The sequence below is a fragment of the Haliotis rufescens genome, unplaced genomic scaffold, assembly GCF_023055435.1.
Source record: "Haliotis rufescens isolate VD_foot unplaced genomic scaffold, xgHalRufe1.0.p SCAF_5, whole genome shotgun sequence".
Taxonomy (NCBI): domain Eukaryota; kingdom Metazoa; phylum Mollusca; class Gastropoda; order Lepetellida; family Haliotidae; genus Haliotis; species Haliotis rufescens.
In genome coordinates, this window is record NW_025964223.1 from 12,435,160 (window position 1) to 12,453,173 (window position 18,014).

Consider the following 18,014-nt stretch of genomic DNA (forward strand, 5'->3'; position numbering starts at 1 on the left):
ATGTTTTTCTACCCGGGAGCAGAATACGAACAATTTTTAATTCAGTTTTTTTTAAACTACACTTTCTTTTCTTAACACCCAGTAAGTCCAGAAGATCAATGGTCGATCCCTAGCAGAAATGCAGTTTGATCCTTCGAGTGCATTCGTCATCTCTCGCTCCTTTCCGTAACCGGCAAGACGACTCGCCCCCTAACGTAGAATGTTTTGTGCGAAAATACGACAAACCAATCAGAATGCGTGTATGATTTCAACTTCGGCCAAGATGACGAGTGAGGTACCTTGTCTATTTATATACATGGTCCGGCGTTTTAGTAATATAACTATCCTGATTCGGGGCCTGTGGACTGCTCTATTGTCAGTTGTGTACATATCAATGCTAATAAGTAGGGTACTTTAGACTGGAAGTCAATTATCAGCACGTCACTAGACAAACGTCATTGTGAACGATGACTCAACAAAACCCAGGTCAATGCTGATCAATGTCGCACGTAAGGATAACAACAACCTCTCTATACCGGACTCTACTCGTATACGTCCATTGAAGCAGTACATTATTTTCTGTTTGTTCTTTTTTTCTTCTTGGAAGGATCTCTTGGTGCTCCCCAGGTTAACTTGCAGAGCACTGGAATCTCATGGAGCAAAACATGATGTATTTCCACCAGATAAACTCGAATAGTGTTTCGAGATTATGTTATGACATGAATGTATTTTACGTCACATCCGGCAGTGTCAAAGTAATGCCTGTAGACAATCGATTCCTGATTGGACAAACGAGTGGTCGACAGCATGAGTGACGAACCACGTGGTTAGGTCATACGTGACAATGTATTCTTACAAAACGTCATTGTTCTATATGTACTATTTTTGAAAATGAATTAAATAGTGTAATTATATATGTTTTTCCTGAAGAACAGTTAATGTTTTAACAAGAGACTAATGTTTATATCTGATTACTCTTGTAAATACGGCATATCATGACAATAAAATAATTATCATTATTTTGAATAATATGTGTGTTTTCGTTTTAATGTTCTTTTTGGAAAAGCATTTTCGGATTAAAATCAAATGAATATAAAGATTTGGTAACAGGTTTTGTTAAATACACACTTCTCGCCATCACTTTTGTTTACGAGGATTTTGAAATACGTTTTTTTTATTTCTACCCAAAGCATATTTCGTTCCAACTGTTTGTGAAAGTTTAATACATTCACGGCTATGATTAATGGATTCATTAAAAGCCAAAGCATACTTTCGATTATCCAGTGGAGTACATTACAGATAATAATGACACAGCATTGCAAATAGGAAATACCTTTTTATGTTTTCAGGACCTTACCTCATTTCCTTTTTGAAACTACTGCATAACAAAGTTTTAGATCAGGTATTTTCCCTTCTTCGCGGACCCAAATAATTGTAGTGGTATTTCTCTTTTAAATGTTGCAGGCAAGTTATTTACTTTTGTGTTGGAGTGAGTGATTTTGTGTGTTTGTTTGTTGTTTAACGCCGCACTCAGCACTATTCAAGCTATATGACGGCGGTTGTAAATAATCGAGTCTGGACCAGACAATCCAATGATTGACATCATGAGCATCGATCAACGTAATTGGGATACGATTAAATGCATCAACCAAGTCAGCTAGCCTGACCACCCGATCAGATGTCGCCTCTTACGAGGAACATAATCGCCTTTAACGACAAGCATGGGTTGCTGAAGACCTATTCCACCCAGATCTTCACGGGTCTAGAGTGAGTGATTGAGTTGGGTTTAACGCCACTATTTTAGCAGTATTCCAGTTATTTCACGACGTGTCACTTTAATGTGGAGGAAAAGCCTGATGTGATGCAGGTCTCAGACGTTTACCGCTTTGGTAACAACCGCGAGTACGGGTATGGTGCTGACAAACCTAGAAACACAATCAGGGCGAACCGAGGTGACAGGATGTAATCACTCTCCTCGCGGTACACTCTAGGGTGATTCTGTCTCAGGATTAAATCACAACCCACGGAAAGAATGCAAAATACACATTTAGAAATAAAATAACTCAAAAGGGGTACAAAATGCAACAGTAATATCAACAGGGGAGTTACGTGTGTGTGTGCGTGGTGTGAGTGTGAGTGGTATTCGCATGTTGACGAATCATGTTTTCCTCACATGAAATACATTCAAAACATACATTTTTCAAACTGAACGCGCACAATTGTTGCAAACCCGCGGAGGAAAAGAAAGCCATGAGTCACTTTTTTTCCCCAGTGAAGTTGTAATCAATCATATACTTTTCGGCAAATCCAAATTCATTATACATAAATGATTCATTAAAGTGAGTGAGTATGGTTTTACGCCACTTTTAGAATATTCCAGCAATATCACGACGGGGGACACCAGAAATGGGCATCACACATTGTACCCACGTCGGGAATCGAACCCGGGTCTTCGGAGTGACGAGCGTACGCTTTAACCACTGGGCTACCCCTGATTCATTAAAGCCCACAAAGGTATATAGCTATATGGCAGCAATGTTGCTGACACAATGTAAAATATTAATTAAGGGCTAATTATGTCTCATATGTTTAATAATTTCAATGAGCTGTCATTTCATCTTGTCAGTCATTGCCAGTTCACGCAGCAGAAACATATATTTTACAGCACATGCCATTTTAATGTTTTCGTTATCGCTATTGTCATCATTCGCTTCGACCCGTGAAGATCCGGTGTAGAATAGGTCATCAGCAACCCATGCTTGCCGTAAAAGGTGACTATGCTTGTCGTAAGAGGTGACTAACGGGGTCGGGTGGTCAGGCTCGCTGACTTGGTTGATGCATGTCATCGTATCCCAATTCCATGGACCGATACTCATGATGTCAATCACTGGATTGTCTGATTAATATTGCTACATGTCACATGTTGGTAACTTCACGTTTGAATAATAAAACGGTGAGAGAGTAAGTGGGTTACAAAAACACTTAAATATATTACAATTCTTTTGTTTGAAATGAGGATTAGTGGTAAATTTGAATAGAACAAACATAATTGTGTTCAGAAATGGAATAGTTGCCAAAAAGGAAAGATGGGCGTATGGAAATTTTTGGTTAAGCAAGTAATTTACTATTAATATTCGGGTTTAATGTTTGTTCAATATGAATGTGGTCATTAGCTTGGAAACATCTCGCTGTTCAAGCTTACCTGTGTAACTTTTTGACCGTAAAAATTGCACCAGTATTACTATGGTAAGGAGATATAGGACCAGAATATTATGCTGCCATCGAAAAAGGACATACCACATATTTCAAACGTTTTGGGGTATTGGTAAATGTGCGAAGAAGTCAAGCAATTCTTGATGTAATAGGTGTTTACATAGCCAAGTAAGTAAGGGTAGTTAATTACTAGATGAAGTAATAATGGAAGGTGAGGTGAAATTGGGTTTAACGTCGCGTCCAAGATTATTGCACTTATATAGCGACGTGCATGTATGTGTGTGTGTTTGTGTGGCTGCATGTACTAGTCCGGACTGATGCCGATTTATAGTGCTAGCTCACTGAGATACCATGCCGCAGTTTAATATGAATACCCCACTCAGACACAGTATACTGACTCCGAGCCGACCAGTCCTTGTTTTAGCCCCTTAATGCCGAGCGCCAGACAGGGTAACAACAAGTACCATCTTTTAACGTCTTTTGGTATGACGCGGTCGGGTCTAATAATGGAAGAATGCAGATGTCCTCTGCAATGTTTTAAACTGTGAAAGCAGTAGGATGATTATCTTAAACGTAACTAGGTATCTATGTAAGGAATCTATTATTCACATGTGTTTTGTTTTTTTCTTTTCTATGGATTTCACATGATATTAGTAACATCCAACCTGTGCTGTGATGGGTTCCACCACCGTTATCTAGCGAGTAATCACTTACTTGATAACGGTGTTAGAACCTACACCGAAACGTTGCTCCTAATTGTAATAAAGAAGTTGTTCATCCATAAATCTTATCCTTACTCAGTTTGTTAGAGGTGAAATTGAAGATGAATTCCACGTATTATTCAAGTGTAGCAAGTAATACAAGTTATGGTCTACATCTCTCTCTGTTCTTGGATAATGACTTTAAATCTGATATGTTAATGACAAATGATATCAACTCACAAAATGTACAAATTTACGTACCAGTGGCTACTTATATAGAATATATTTGAAAGTTTTTAAATCAAGAATAATTCAGTTTCAGTATCGATTGTGCAATCAGTAAAGCTTTTAACAAAAATGGTACAGAAGACACGTGGAGGACATTTCCATCGCATCTGTGGAGAGGTGTGTGTGTGTGTGTGCGTGTGTGTGTGTGTGTGCGTGCGTGCGTGTGTGTGTGTGTGTGTGTGCGCGCGCGTGTGTGTGTGCGCGTGTGTGTGTGTGTGCGTGTGGGAGTGTGGGAGAGGGGGTGGGGGGGAGGGGGTAGCTGTACACATATAGTGAAAACACAGATACAAACAGGAAACACACGCACACCCACCCACACCATACACACACATAGTGACAAAACACACACGCACGAACACACACGCACACCATACACACACACATAAAGACAAAGCACGCACGCACGCACGCACACACACACGCACACCATACACACACACACACACATAGAGACAAAACACACTCACACCATATACATACATTGCACACACAGTACACCTCACACATAGAGAAATAACAACACACACACACACACACACACACACACACACTGAGGTAGGATATAGATAAAAAATAATAATTTATAGACGAACGCATTTAGCTCGAACGATCCCCTCAAGCCATACATAACTCATGGTTTCTATGTATGCATATATTCAAATAATAACCTCCCACACCTTGAACTAACGGTGCTTATCCGAGTACTCCATTGCATTGAACAACAACTGATACAGGCCTAGGTCCCGACAGCACGTGGCCTGCAAACAATACATGTACCTTGTCATATGTATATGTATATATAGGTCAGGCGTATAGGCAACCCGATACCGGCACACAGACAGGCGGGTATCAGCGTGACGGTGACACGGGACACACACTGAATGACATGACAGACCATCACGTGAGTGATAACGACACCGGCAGGAAAACATTGAGTGAAATCAGAAAAACCGTCCCTTCCCTCTGACGATAAAAAGGTGGGTTGAGAATATTCATGATTTACATTTAACGGTTGGCTTGGATCAAAATGTTGTTGTGAAATTATTGATGTAAGTTTGAGAGGAGTACTTTTACTGTTAGATTTGAACAAGGAAGCAACGTTCGTGTCAAATATTAATGGAGTGATGGTTGTTAAAGGGTAGCTTTACTCTGGTTATCTGAGTAACGGTTGGCTTAGATCAAAATGTTGTTGTGAAATTATTGATGTAAGTTTGAGAGGAGTACTTTTACTGTTAGATTTGAACAAGGAAGCAACGTTCGTGTCAAATTTTAATGGAGTGATGGTTGTTAAAGGGTAGCTTTACTCTGGTTATCTGACAGTCCAGCAAGTTTGATTTCAGTGTTTCAGAAACTGATTGTTTCCCTATTACTGAAGAGAGACAATGCGTTGTACGGGGTGTTGGAGTGAGTTGGGTTTAACGTATAATTGATAATTAACGTAAATCAATGTATAATGATTCTTATCACTTTCAAATCTAATACATACTATAATAAATACATATTTAATTTGTTCTGCTATTTGCTGGTATAATGGATTTGTTACAGATATGCTGTAACAATACCCTTGTTCATTATAGCAACTTATAAATGTCAATCATACTGTTAATTCCGCATGTCCCGATGTGCTGTAACTTGCATCTGAAATACATATAATATTTGGGGAAATATATGTGAACCATCCCGCACCGAATGCACGAATGCCTCCTACAAAGACATCACAGTCGTGACAAACTCGTGTTATCCCGGGACAAGCCGAATAGACTCGTGCCCCTCTCGAGGATTTTTTGCGACTGGATTCCGAGCGCAAACGGGCATAGCCAAAATAATTGTAAACTCGTTGCGGAATGATTTACGTTAATTTCCCCATTTAACATTTATATTCCACATGCTATATACAACACGCCGGGACTTACATTATTATTGATCACATTTAACTGTAGTTTAGGTAATACTATAGTTTCAGATGCCAGACATGTAAAATAAAAAATTATTCCTGCGGGATTCTTTGACCGAATTACGCGCAGTCATACGCGCATTCTGATTGGTTTGTGGTATTTTAGCACATAACATTCATCGATTAGGGGACGAGTCTTCTTCCAGGTTACGGAAAGGGGCGAGTGGTGATGAATGTTACCATCAGGGCCCCGTCCTACAAAGCGATCTTAGCGCTTCCTACGCTCTGTTCTGGATAGATCTCATCCTAGTGTCCTATTTTAAACCCTTGGTCGACTTTCACGACCCACCAGTCCTCGCCATGAACGTGTGTGTACATTTTGTGACAATCACGAAGTTGAGGATGAAACTGACTTTTTGTGAAATGTGCTCAGATTTAAGTTTTGAATTAGGCAACAAAACTTCTTTACTATATAACCTTTTAGAATATGTCCCACTGGTTAAACTGTCTTTATAACGCAGTGTGATGCGTTCGTTCCATCTCTTGCTCCAACTGTACCCTCCATATATAAAAGTTGAAAGAATTTCTCCTGAATACTTTCTCCTGATTTGGCGTGTTATATCATATTTTCGTGATATTGGTACCATACAATTTATAACTACACACGCCTATGTCAAATATTACAACCCACAGAGCAAACCACATTTGTATCTTTTCATAGTACATCCAGTGCTTTCAATGAAATTGATGTTAGACAGTTTTATTTTTTTTAATTATTTTTATCCATGTATTTACTTGGTTTTATGTTTCTCATAGGCCATTTTGTCCGGACAACGCACCGTCTATGTTAAAAAATCTAATACATGTATGTATTACCGTATGTAAATGATTATGCTATGCCGTGTGACACAATAATGAACTATATTCTTATCTTATCTTATCCTATGTTTATGTATGCGAGTAAGAAACACCTGAACGCTACTGTCGATTTGTGGAACGGGACCCGGATAGGTTGCCGGGGACCTATTCTAATGGATATTCGAGTATATACCGTATTTATTAGTGTAAATCTTGAAATTAATGCGAAAAATACGAGTAGTCTTGTTCGCCTTAATTAAACTAAGCATTAATATCTCTATATTGACTGAACCGCCTCCGTGGTCTTGTGGTAGAACGTCCGCCCGGAGAGCGGAAGGTCCAGGGTTCGATCCCGGGCCGCGTCATACCAAAAGACGTTAAAAGATTGTACTTGTTTTTACCCTGTCTGGCGCTCAGCATTAAGGGACTAAAACAAGGACTGGTCGGCTCGTAGTCAGTATACTGTGTCTGAGTGGGGTATTCATGCATGCACGTCGCTATATAAGTGCAATAATCTTGGACGCGACGTTAAACCCAATTTCACCTCCCCTCACCTCACCTATATTGACTGTTGGCAAGAGGGCATCCTCTCGTATCTCTCAGGTAAACGAATAGGTGATAATAAACTTGGTCAATACAAATGTGACATTTGCGATAAAACATCACTGGCCCCTTTAAATTGTGTTTCTTGTTATGCTGGGTATTGTTCTATATGCAAAGATTAAAATTACTCTGTGTATTTTCTTGTACACTTAGCCTGAGATAGCAATCAGCGGAACACACATTTTGTCCCAGCCCTGCCAATGATTCAGTTAAAAAATACTCAGTGACATAACGTAAAATAATTTTGATGCAATGACCGGAAGAAATTGTATCTAAACCTAATATTTTACCACAAATAATATATTCCAATATCGTGTTAATTTAGTTGCAGCTCTTATTATGTTTATTTGAAATAATAATAACTATAAGCATATCACTTTGGTACAGTCGCCGTCACATAGCTGGAATATTGCTGACAACAACAAACAAACAAACTGCTGATTGCTATTGACGGATTTTTTTACGCATGGTACAGTTTGACCCGTCACCGTTGAAACTTCGCGCGAAATATTATGTTGACTACATCAAATATGACGGTTGGTTGGTTTGTATGTTGTTTAACACCACACTCAGCAATATTCCAGCTTTATGACGGCGGTCTGTAAATAGTCGAGTCTGGACCAGACAATCCAGTGATTAATATCATGAGCATCGATCCACGCAATTGGGATTGATGACATGCATCAACCAAGTCGGCGAGCCTGACCACCCGATCTCGTTAGTCGCCTCTCGCGACAAGCACAGTCGCATTTTACGGCAAGCATGGGTTGCTGAAGACCTATTCTAACCCGGATCTTCACACATCAAATATGACTTTAAACGAGTCAACGCATATGTATCCATTCTCTGTCAACGAAGGTTCGTGTCATGTGGTCAATAGCTGTGGTATGATCGTCGTTGCTGTAAGTAAGGGTGCCGCTCAGTTCACACACCATTTCGATGAAATTAATTTGAACAATATTAAATATTAAAAAGATTACGGAACAAATTTGGCATAGCGGAAATACTAAACTTCAATACAAACAACCACAGCACGGTTTATTGAGCAGCAGTTGCATCAAGTACGTTATGCGTCATTCCATCACATAAATACATTGTATGATGTTACACTCTCTCGGGAATCTCCGGAATATTTGAGAGGCTATTATTTGAGTAGAGAGATGGATTTGGGCTGAACACGGCTTTGAACAGTATATCAGGTATATATATCCCAGCTTATTGTTAAATTGATCCGTGAAGATCCAGGGTAGAATAGGTCTTCAGCAACTCATCCTTGTCGTTTTGTAACTGATCTTGCACTTTGTTCAATCCGCTTTCCTGTTATCAATACCAGCTGGCAAGGCACAAGGCTGATGATACGTACATCTGGTAAGCGTTATCAGTGTGGCTGGGTTTAGTAAGCACACAATGTGACCTCGGTCTTTCTGAACGGGGATGGAGGTCTGTTCAGCCTCTGCAGAACTTCGGTCTTGAGTAGACTGGCATGTTCTTTTGCTTCTTTTGAGTACTAAGACCGCCTCCGTGGTCTAGCGGTAGAGCGTCTGCCCGGAGTGCGGAGGGTATTACTGGGCTGAATTGTGGTTGGTGGGTTGGTTTGTTGTTTAACGCCGCGCTCAGCAATATTCCAGCTATATGACGGCGGTCTGTAAATAATCGAGTCTGGACCAGACAATCCAGTGATTGACATCATGAGCATCGAACCACGCAATTGGGATATGATGACATGCATCAACCAAGTCAGCGAGCCTGACTACCCGATCCCGTTAGTCGCCTTTTACGACAAGCATAGTCGCCTTTTACGGCAAGCATGGGTTGCTGAAAACCTATTCTACCCCGGATTCTACCGGCGGAATCTTTAAAGACCTCGGACCAACAAGCTGGAAGGATTTCACAGCCGGCTGTGTCCTTTGACACCACCATCCATACGTTTATCGCTTCATTGGGTGATAAAGAAGATCAACACGGTAAAGTTGCGCTGCACCACTAAAGCGCAATATAATCTACACAGGAATTGAAAGTCGACTTGCTCGACATGAGGACTACCTTCATCAACAAGCACAGAAGACTCCTGCTGAGTACCCGGATGCTGTTGGCCACCAACTGAGAAGAAATGAACAAAATATGTGAACAAAAATTGTGCTTCAAATACATTTTATTTCCGTACATATTTTTGTTTTGTTATTAATATACATCATGCAACGTGGTAAAACCATTATAGAATTCTTCCTAGAAAATGTCATTGGTATAATATCAAAATAAATAACTCTTATCTTAACTTGGTCTTTGTTGGATTATCCCATTATCACCGTGAGGTGACAGTCAGTTGGTTTGTATACACTCACCATACATTGTTCGTTAAGCTGTACAACCAGTGGGATTCTAATGAGAGGGTACCGTTTCGTCAGACATAACTGATTTCGTTTGCAGTTAGCGTCAGGTGCCACAAAATATGACATCTCTCCACATGTTCGATAACCAGATGTATTACGTCGTGAAAAAAGATATTCTACTATGGACTCCGTGGTTAATCGAGGATGATCTTCAAGAGATAGTTTAATTATTTGCCTGAAGTACCACTTTTTTATAACTGACCAAAAAGCCAAGCAAATTCAGGTGTCGTTTTCTAATATGAGCTATCTTTTCGATAAAGTTGTAGTTATTATTTCAGTTATACCACGGCGTGTGAGTTTAATGAGCGAGATAACCCCGAGGTGATCAGGGGATCCGTGCTCGACAAAGGGGCGCAACTCTGCGACCACGATACAGAATTACTGCCATTATACATCATGACAAGCGATATGACCGTGAAAATACGTTGTGTGCAATATAAGCCAAAATGGGGTTTTTTTTAATTGCATTTAATTATTTTCAGACATAATGGCGGTTAACTATGACAAGGACCTGCTCGTCCAGGTGAGACAATCATATACACACCGCATAATGGGTTTTACTTTTCCCCTTTATTATACTTATGGTAGAAGTTTCGGTGTTGAGAATAAACAACTGGTTTGAAACTAATTCAAAACAGATGTTCAGTTGTTCTCTGAATAGTCTCTCATTGGAATACAACATTTCCGCTTAAATACATTTGCTCTAAAGAGGAGCGACCGCCTCCGTGGTCTTGTGGTAGAGCGTCCGCCCGGAGAGCGGAAGGTCCAGGGTTCGATCCCGGGCCGCGTCATACAAAAAGACGTTAAAAGATTGTACTTGTTGTTACCCTGTCTGGCGCTCGGCATTAAGGGACTAAAACAAGGACTGGTCGGCTCGGAGTCAGTACATTGTGTCTGAGTAGGGTATTCATGTTAAACTGCGGCATGGTATCTCAGTGAGCTAGCACTATAAATCGGCATCAGTCCGGACTAGTACAAGCAGCCACACACACACACATACACGTGCATGCACGTCGCTATATAAGTGCAATAATCTTGGACGCGACGTTAAACCCAATTTCACCTCACCTCTAAAGAGGAGCCTTTCTCTGGTGAACGGATCGAGAAGCACTGAGTGGAATGGCGCTGATATACACGACGGTGTACATGCGCGCAGGAAACGAGAATGTGTTACTATTACGACCAACAACGACCTGCTTCCAGACTGACAACAGTCAGCTGTCAATCTTGGCATGATTTGCTTGTGATATGCTTGTGTCTGCGCCTGAGAAGTTTTGAATTTTTGAATGACCACAGATCATGCTTTCCAAAGTGACAGCGAATTTTGAGTTGCACATGCTGTGTACAGCTGCACAGGATGCACGTGCAGTTACACATTGCACGTCCATAGGCCCCCATCAATGACGTCATATCGCATGGCACGTGCATGAGCGTTTGAATGTCTCCAATAATTGCTGTGTTCAAACCTATATTTCATATATGGACGGTGTGCCCTTATATCTATATTTTCTCCGTGCACAGTTTCTTAATGTGGCTAGTATACATACTGTTTGTCGTTTGTTCAGGGTAACGAGCCTCACGGGTTGACGATATGGACTGCCGCCGTCTTCATCGTTGGGGAAATTGCGGGGTCGGGGGTGCTGGCGTTACCGAGCGCCGTGGAGGGTGCAGGTGAGATACACAGTTTATGACAACATGGACTGTGACCGTAACTTACTTTTTAATGATCATTATCCATTGTTAGTGTGATAGCATTAATTCAACAATTCGAAATAATTACATGTAAAGTCTTAGTGGGCATTAGGCCTTACATCTGATTTTTTATTTACTTAAACAACTTTTTTACTTTTTAAGATAAGTAATTTTAGTACAAGATTTTCGTTTACGAAGTAAACTTAAGGTTACGAATACCAAAACTCCCATACTTACGACAGTCGGTGGTAATATCTGGACTAATGATATACACGGTGGTAATGTCTGGACTAATGATATACACGTTGGTAATGTCTGGACTAATGATATACACGGTGGTAATACCTGGACTTATGATATACACGGTGGTAATATCTGGACTAATGATATACACGATGGTAATATCTAGACTAATGATATACACGATGGTATTATCTGGACTAATGATATACACGATGGTAATATCTGGACTAATGATATACACGGCGGTAATATCTGGACTAATGATATACACGGCGGTTGTATCTGGACTAATGATATACACGGTGGTAATATCTGGACTAATGATATACACGGTAGTAATGTCTGGACTAATGATATACACGGTGGTTATATCTGGACTAATGATATACACGATGGTAATATCTGGACTAATGATATACACGATGGTAATATCTGGACTAATGATATACACGATGGTAATATCTGGACTAATGATATACACGGTGGTAATATCTGGACTAATGATATACACGGTGGTTATATCTGGACTAATGATATACACGATGGTAATATCTGGACTAATGATATACACGATGGTAATATCTGGACTAATGATATACACGATGGTAATATCTGGACTAATGATATACACGATGGTAATATCTGGACTAATGATATACACGGCGGTTATATCTGGACTAATGATATACACGATGGTAATATCTGGACTAATGATATACACGATGGTAATATCTGGACTAATGATATACACGGCGGTTATATCTGGACTAATGATATACACGGTGGTAATATTTGGACTAATGATATACACGGCGGTTATATCTGGACTAATGCACGATGGTAATATCCAGTCTATAGATATGAACTCCTCACCATTGTGTTCAGGTTGGATTGGCCTCGTGTTGATCCTGCTGTGCTGTATCATCTCGGCCTACACGGGGGACGTGCTTGGGAGGGCGTGGTGCCTGGTCAGGGAGAGGTACGAGGAGTACCAGGGTCAGGTCAGGTACCCGTACCCAGCTATCGGCGAAGTGACATATGGGAAACCAGGCAGGTACGTCGGAGGTGCCGTTAGAGATCGACCATTTGATATTCGGTTGGGGGTGGGGTGCAATGTTGATTCGCTTTGTAGTGTTATTTCACGACTGCCTCAGGGATTTGGTATCGATATTAGATAATTTTTCATCTACAGCTACATCAGAATCATTTGAAAAAACCCCACCTTGCAACAAAGTATTTTATTGTTTTCGATACAGTGAGTGAGTGAGTATGGTTTTACGCCGCTTTTAGCAATATTCCAGCAATATCACGGCGGGGGACACCAGAAATGGGCTTCACATATTGTATCCATGTCGGGAATCGAACCCGGGACTTCGGCGTGACGAGCAAACGCTTTAACCACTAGGCTACCCGACCGCGATGCACATATCTTGTTTTCTTACGGCCGTAATAAGTCGCGAGAAAGCGATGTCCCCTCTCGGCAACTATAAGACCCGAGTTCGATTCCCCCCCGGGTAAAATGTGTGAAGCCCAATTCTGGTGTCCCCCGCCATGATATTGTTGGAATATTGCTAAAAGCGGCATAAAACCCTACTCACTCACACACCCACTCACTCACTTATAATTACAACTGTCACAGAAACCTGTAAATAACCTGTAAATATTTAAGAATGGTCCAGAAAAACAAGTTGTTGAGCGGCGAGTCACGTGGACAGGCTACGATGACACACAGACTTGTTTCATACATACCATACCCGTGAAGATCCGGGGTAGAATAGGTCTTCAGCAACCCATGCTTGCGATAAAGGGCGACTATGCTTGTCGTAAGAGGCGACGAACGGGATCGGGTGGTGAGGCTCGCTGACTTGGTTGATGCACGTCATCGTATCCCAATTGCGCGGATCGATGCTCATGATATCAATCACTGGATTGTCTGGTCAAGACTCGATTATTTACAGACCGCCGTCATATAGATGGAATATTGCTGAGTGCGGCGTTAAACAACAAGCCAGCCTACCAGCCATTCATGCACTGACTACCCGCGAAGATCCGGATTAGAATCGATTTTCAACAACCAATGCTTGTAACAAGAGGCGACAAACAGGATCGGATGGTCATGCTCGCTGACTTGGTTGATGCTTGTCATCCCACTTGATTAAATCGATGGTCATGATACCAATCACTGGACTGTCCGCTCCAGACTCGATTATTTACAGACCGCTGCCATATAGCTGGAATATTGCTGAGTGTTTTATTAAACAATAAACACACAAAACCATTCACTGTTTTATCCCACCACGGCTCTACTTCCAGGTACCTTGTGTCGTTCTCCATCAACTTCACACTGTTCGGGGTGTCAGTGGTCTTCCTTCTCCTCGCCTCCGAGAACATCCAGAGTCTGCTGGCTGACGTGCATGCCAACGTGTCCTTCTGCTATTGGCTCATCATTGTGGCGGGAGTTCTTACCCCGCTGTCGTGGCTCGGTACGCCCAAGGATTTCTGGTGAGAACGTTTTCTCGCCTTGCATAATACATATAAATACAGGTATATGATTAAAAAATATCATGCTTCTGTCTATAGACAGGGATGCTAACCACTTCCTGCTGGCTCGAAACCCAGATTCGTCCCGATTGTGATCCTTGGCTTGTCGACGCCATTCCGGTCAGTGTAGATGGCTGCAGCCTCGCCGGGTCTTGTCTTGACTGTTGTCAACGCCATACCCGTCAGTGTAGATGGCTCATCTCCCTTTTATAGCTCTTGCAGAGTCTAGTGGCTAAGGCGTCCCCCCCCCCCCCCCCCCCCCCCCCCCTCTTTCATGGCTTTAGGAAGTCTAATGGCTAAAGCGTCCCCCCTTTCATAGCTTTAGGAAGTCTTGTGGCTAAAGCGTTCTCCCATTTATAGCTTTGGGAAGTCTAGTGGCTAAAGCGTTCTCCCATATAAAGACTGGGAAGTCAAGTGGCTCAAGCGTTCTCCTATTGAAAAGTTTAGTGACTCAAGCGTTCTCCCATTGCGAAGTTTAGTTGCTACAGCATTCTCCCTTTTGTGTGAGTTGGCTGGAAGGGGTAGCCTTGTGGTTTAAATGTTCACCCGTCAATCTTAAACCCAGGTTATAATCCCCGGAAATGTACATTGGGTGAAGTAAATTACAGATGTGTCGCCTTGAATACAGCTGCTAGTGAAACATATAGTCACGCATCCCCTCTGTGTTTCCAGGCCTGTAGCTATAGGAGCCACGGTGGCCACCAGCATAGCCTGTGTTGTGCTGTTTTCCAACATCCTGGTTGACAATCATCACAACCACCATCCCGTGGTCCACACTCCACCTGGGTTCCTCACCTTCTTCACAGCCTTCGGCACCATCTGCTTCGCGTTCGGGGGGCACCCAGCGTTCCCCACCTTCCAGGCAGACATGAAAGACGAGTCCAAGTTTGGGAGAGCTGTGTTTTTCGCCTACATGAGTATGTACAATTGCTGACCTTTGATTGTTTGTTTGTTTGTTTGTTTGTTGTTTAACGCCGGACTCAGCAATATTCCAGCTATATGACGGCGGTCTGTAAATAATGCAGTCTGGATCAGACAATCCAGTGACTGACATCATGAGCATCGATCCACGCAATTGGGATACGATGACATGCATCAACCAAGTCAGCGAGCCTGACCACCCGATCCAGTTAGTCGCCTCTTTCGACAAGCATAGTCGCCTTTTGCGGCAAGCATGGACCTTTGATTGACAGGGTGGGTAGTTTAGTATGCAGACGCAGTAACAGGTCAGCGGTAAAAGAATCCATCGAAATAATGGCATCTTAATATTTGGTGTGCGTGTGTGTGTACGTGCGTGCGTGCGTGCGTGCGTGCGGGCACACTTAGCCGACATCCGGGTGCCTGATCTCTTTTAAATCATGTACATCATGTGAAGTGGAAATCCATTCAGTGCTTCTAGTTGTACCTTCTAGAATATCAAGTAAATGTCCTTGTACATCTTCCCGAGGCAAGCGTGTCCACTAGCCTGTATGAATCATAGTTTCTGCCCTTGCTACATTAGGACCGTTTTTCTTGCCTTGATTGTGGCGCCACCTCGCGTAGATCAGAGTTGTGTCCCTTATAATGAAAACGTGATATCTAGTCAGATCGCTGTTTATAGCTTGTATGACTTCAAAGATGACGACAACCTTGTTAATCAGATAACGAAAAACTTTCGCGGTTTCATCCCTGACAGACAGACAAAAGCAATCGTTGAGGGGTTTAAAGGTTGGGAAAAGACACATTCGTGTCAACAAAGGCCGGCAGCGGTAAATCACTTTCATACGAAGGTGTACCAGTTCTGGGAATGACTGTACTCGTCATAGCGCCGGTTAAGAGCACAGGTCTTGGGCGACTTCATTTAAAACTTGAAAAAACTTGTCTTCGCTTAATTGTTGAAAAGACTTCAGCGTCAAATCGATAATCTATGGCAGCGGCCATGTTTATGGAACCCGGATGTTGATTTTGTGAAACGTTCTCCGATTGGACTATTGATATGTGTAATAGTCCAATCATATTAAGCACAGGAAAGTGGGCTTGATTTGGCTAATAAGTAATAAATATGCTCGTGGAAGCTCTTGCTTCGGGAAGGTGATCCTAGTATTCTAAATAAAGGTTACTAACTTTATCAGTTGAAAACTGTTAGCTGAACCTCGTTTTCTGTGTTATTGACTTGGTTGTCTTTATGTTATGGGTGTGGTGAGTTTATAGATACTATTTCCTAAAAATGCTTAAAAAGATGGGACCTATCTGTCTTTATGGCATGGCTTTATGGTGAAATAAGGAGATATTTGCCTTGTTTTGGAGATGTTCCTGCCAGTGTCTACACCCCATCTAGCCTCGTGTCCCTGTTGTAGTTGTGTTGGCGATGTACCTGCCGGTGTCGACAGTCGGCTACTTCGTGTACGGCAAGAAACTTGATCCCAACGTGCTTAAGACGGTGAGCAGCGGCCCCATGCTGTATGTGGTCGAGATTGTCATCACCATCCATCTACTCTGTGCCTTCATCATCGTTCTCAACCCTTTCGCCCAGGAGCTTGAGGAGATCTTCAAGATACCAAAAGGTCCGTCGTTGACCACATTTATCATCATCATCCAGAATCACTATCACCAACGCTCCCATCTTCATCATCATCATGATCATCATCATCTTCATCAAGAATCACTATCACCAACGCCCCCATCATCATCATCATCATCATCATCATCATCCAGAATCACTATCACCAACAACCCCATCAAACTCATCATCGACATGAACATGACCACTGCAACATAGCATACATTAACACCACATATCATACTACGACAAAAAAGTTATGGATCACCCGATTATTTCATATTACTACAGCTAATTTTGCATGCCATGACAGAATTGGGCGAACCTTAACTTTTTGGCACGGATGTCCAAGTCGTCTTAGGCGCCGCATCCTCTTGGTGTGACAGACCCTATGATGCTGGGTTCGAATCCAAGTTCCGTCCTGATTATGTTTCTAGGCTTGTCAGCACCATACCCGTGCTCTAGGGTTTCGCCGAAGTGGTTGATGTCCGAGACCTGCATCACTTCGGGCTTTCCTCTTACATTAATCGGACACAGCTGTAATTGGAATACCTTTCAAAGCGGCTTTTAACCCAACTCACCCACTCATCAGATTCCACACCTATCCCTCACCCTATCAACAATATTATCATCGTAACCGCCACAATCCATATAAACATCCCGACCACCACCATCATCACAATCATCACTATCACCATCATCACCACCACCACATCTTCAGCCAGACGTTACACATGTGAGCGAGTCGAGCGTTTGGCAATACATCCCAGTCCATACAGTGAAAGGTTAAAAATTTACGCCATTCATTTCGCCGGTCGAGCGGCCAAGCCATTACAGAAGCAGTGAGAAGTTTATACTGGGTACTATATTGTAAATACACATCCTAAGCCTGATTTGGCTACAACAGGATTCGTCTTCTTATTTGCAAGTTCTGAATGAGTAATCTTTCCCGTTCTCTCCTCTTCAGCATTCGGCATAAAGCGCTGTCTGCTGCGTACGGGTATTGTGGCGGTGGTGCTATTCGTGGCGGAGAGTATTCCTCACTTCGGCGCAATCCTTGCCTTGGTGGGTGG

The 18,014-nt window shown here is 42.1% G+C and overlaps 1 protein-coding gene across 1 annotated transcript in view; it reads left to right on the forward strand.

The window, feature by feature from the left end:
- The first annotated feature begins 5,024 nt into the window (after positions 1–5,024).
- LOC124138223 (amino acid transporter AVT1A-like) overlaps positions 5,025–18,014 on the forward strand; it is a 16,512-nt gene continuing 3,522 nt past the window's right edge. Inside the window, exons 1-8 of the mRNA XM_046504768.2 lie at positions 5,025–5,158; positions 10,409–10,449; positions 11,492–11,597; positions 12,747–12,915; positions 14,175–14,363; positions 15,075–15,319; positions 16,739–16,945; positions 17,909–18,014. The exon at positions 17,909–18,014 is cut by the window's right edge and continues 84 nt beyond it. Of these exons, the coding sequence (XP_046360724.2) occupies positions 10,414–10,449; positions 11,492–11,597; positions 12,747–12,915; positions 14,175–14,363; positions 15,075–15,319; positions 16,739–16,945; positions 17,909–18,014 (1,058 nt within the window). The 5' untranslated portion in view covers positions 5,025–5,158; positions 10,409–10,413. The remainder of the gene's footprint in view (positions 5,159–10,408; positions 10,450–11,491; positions 11,598–12,746; positions 12,916–14,174; positions 14,364–15,074; positions 15,320–16,738; positions 16,946–17,908) is intronic.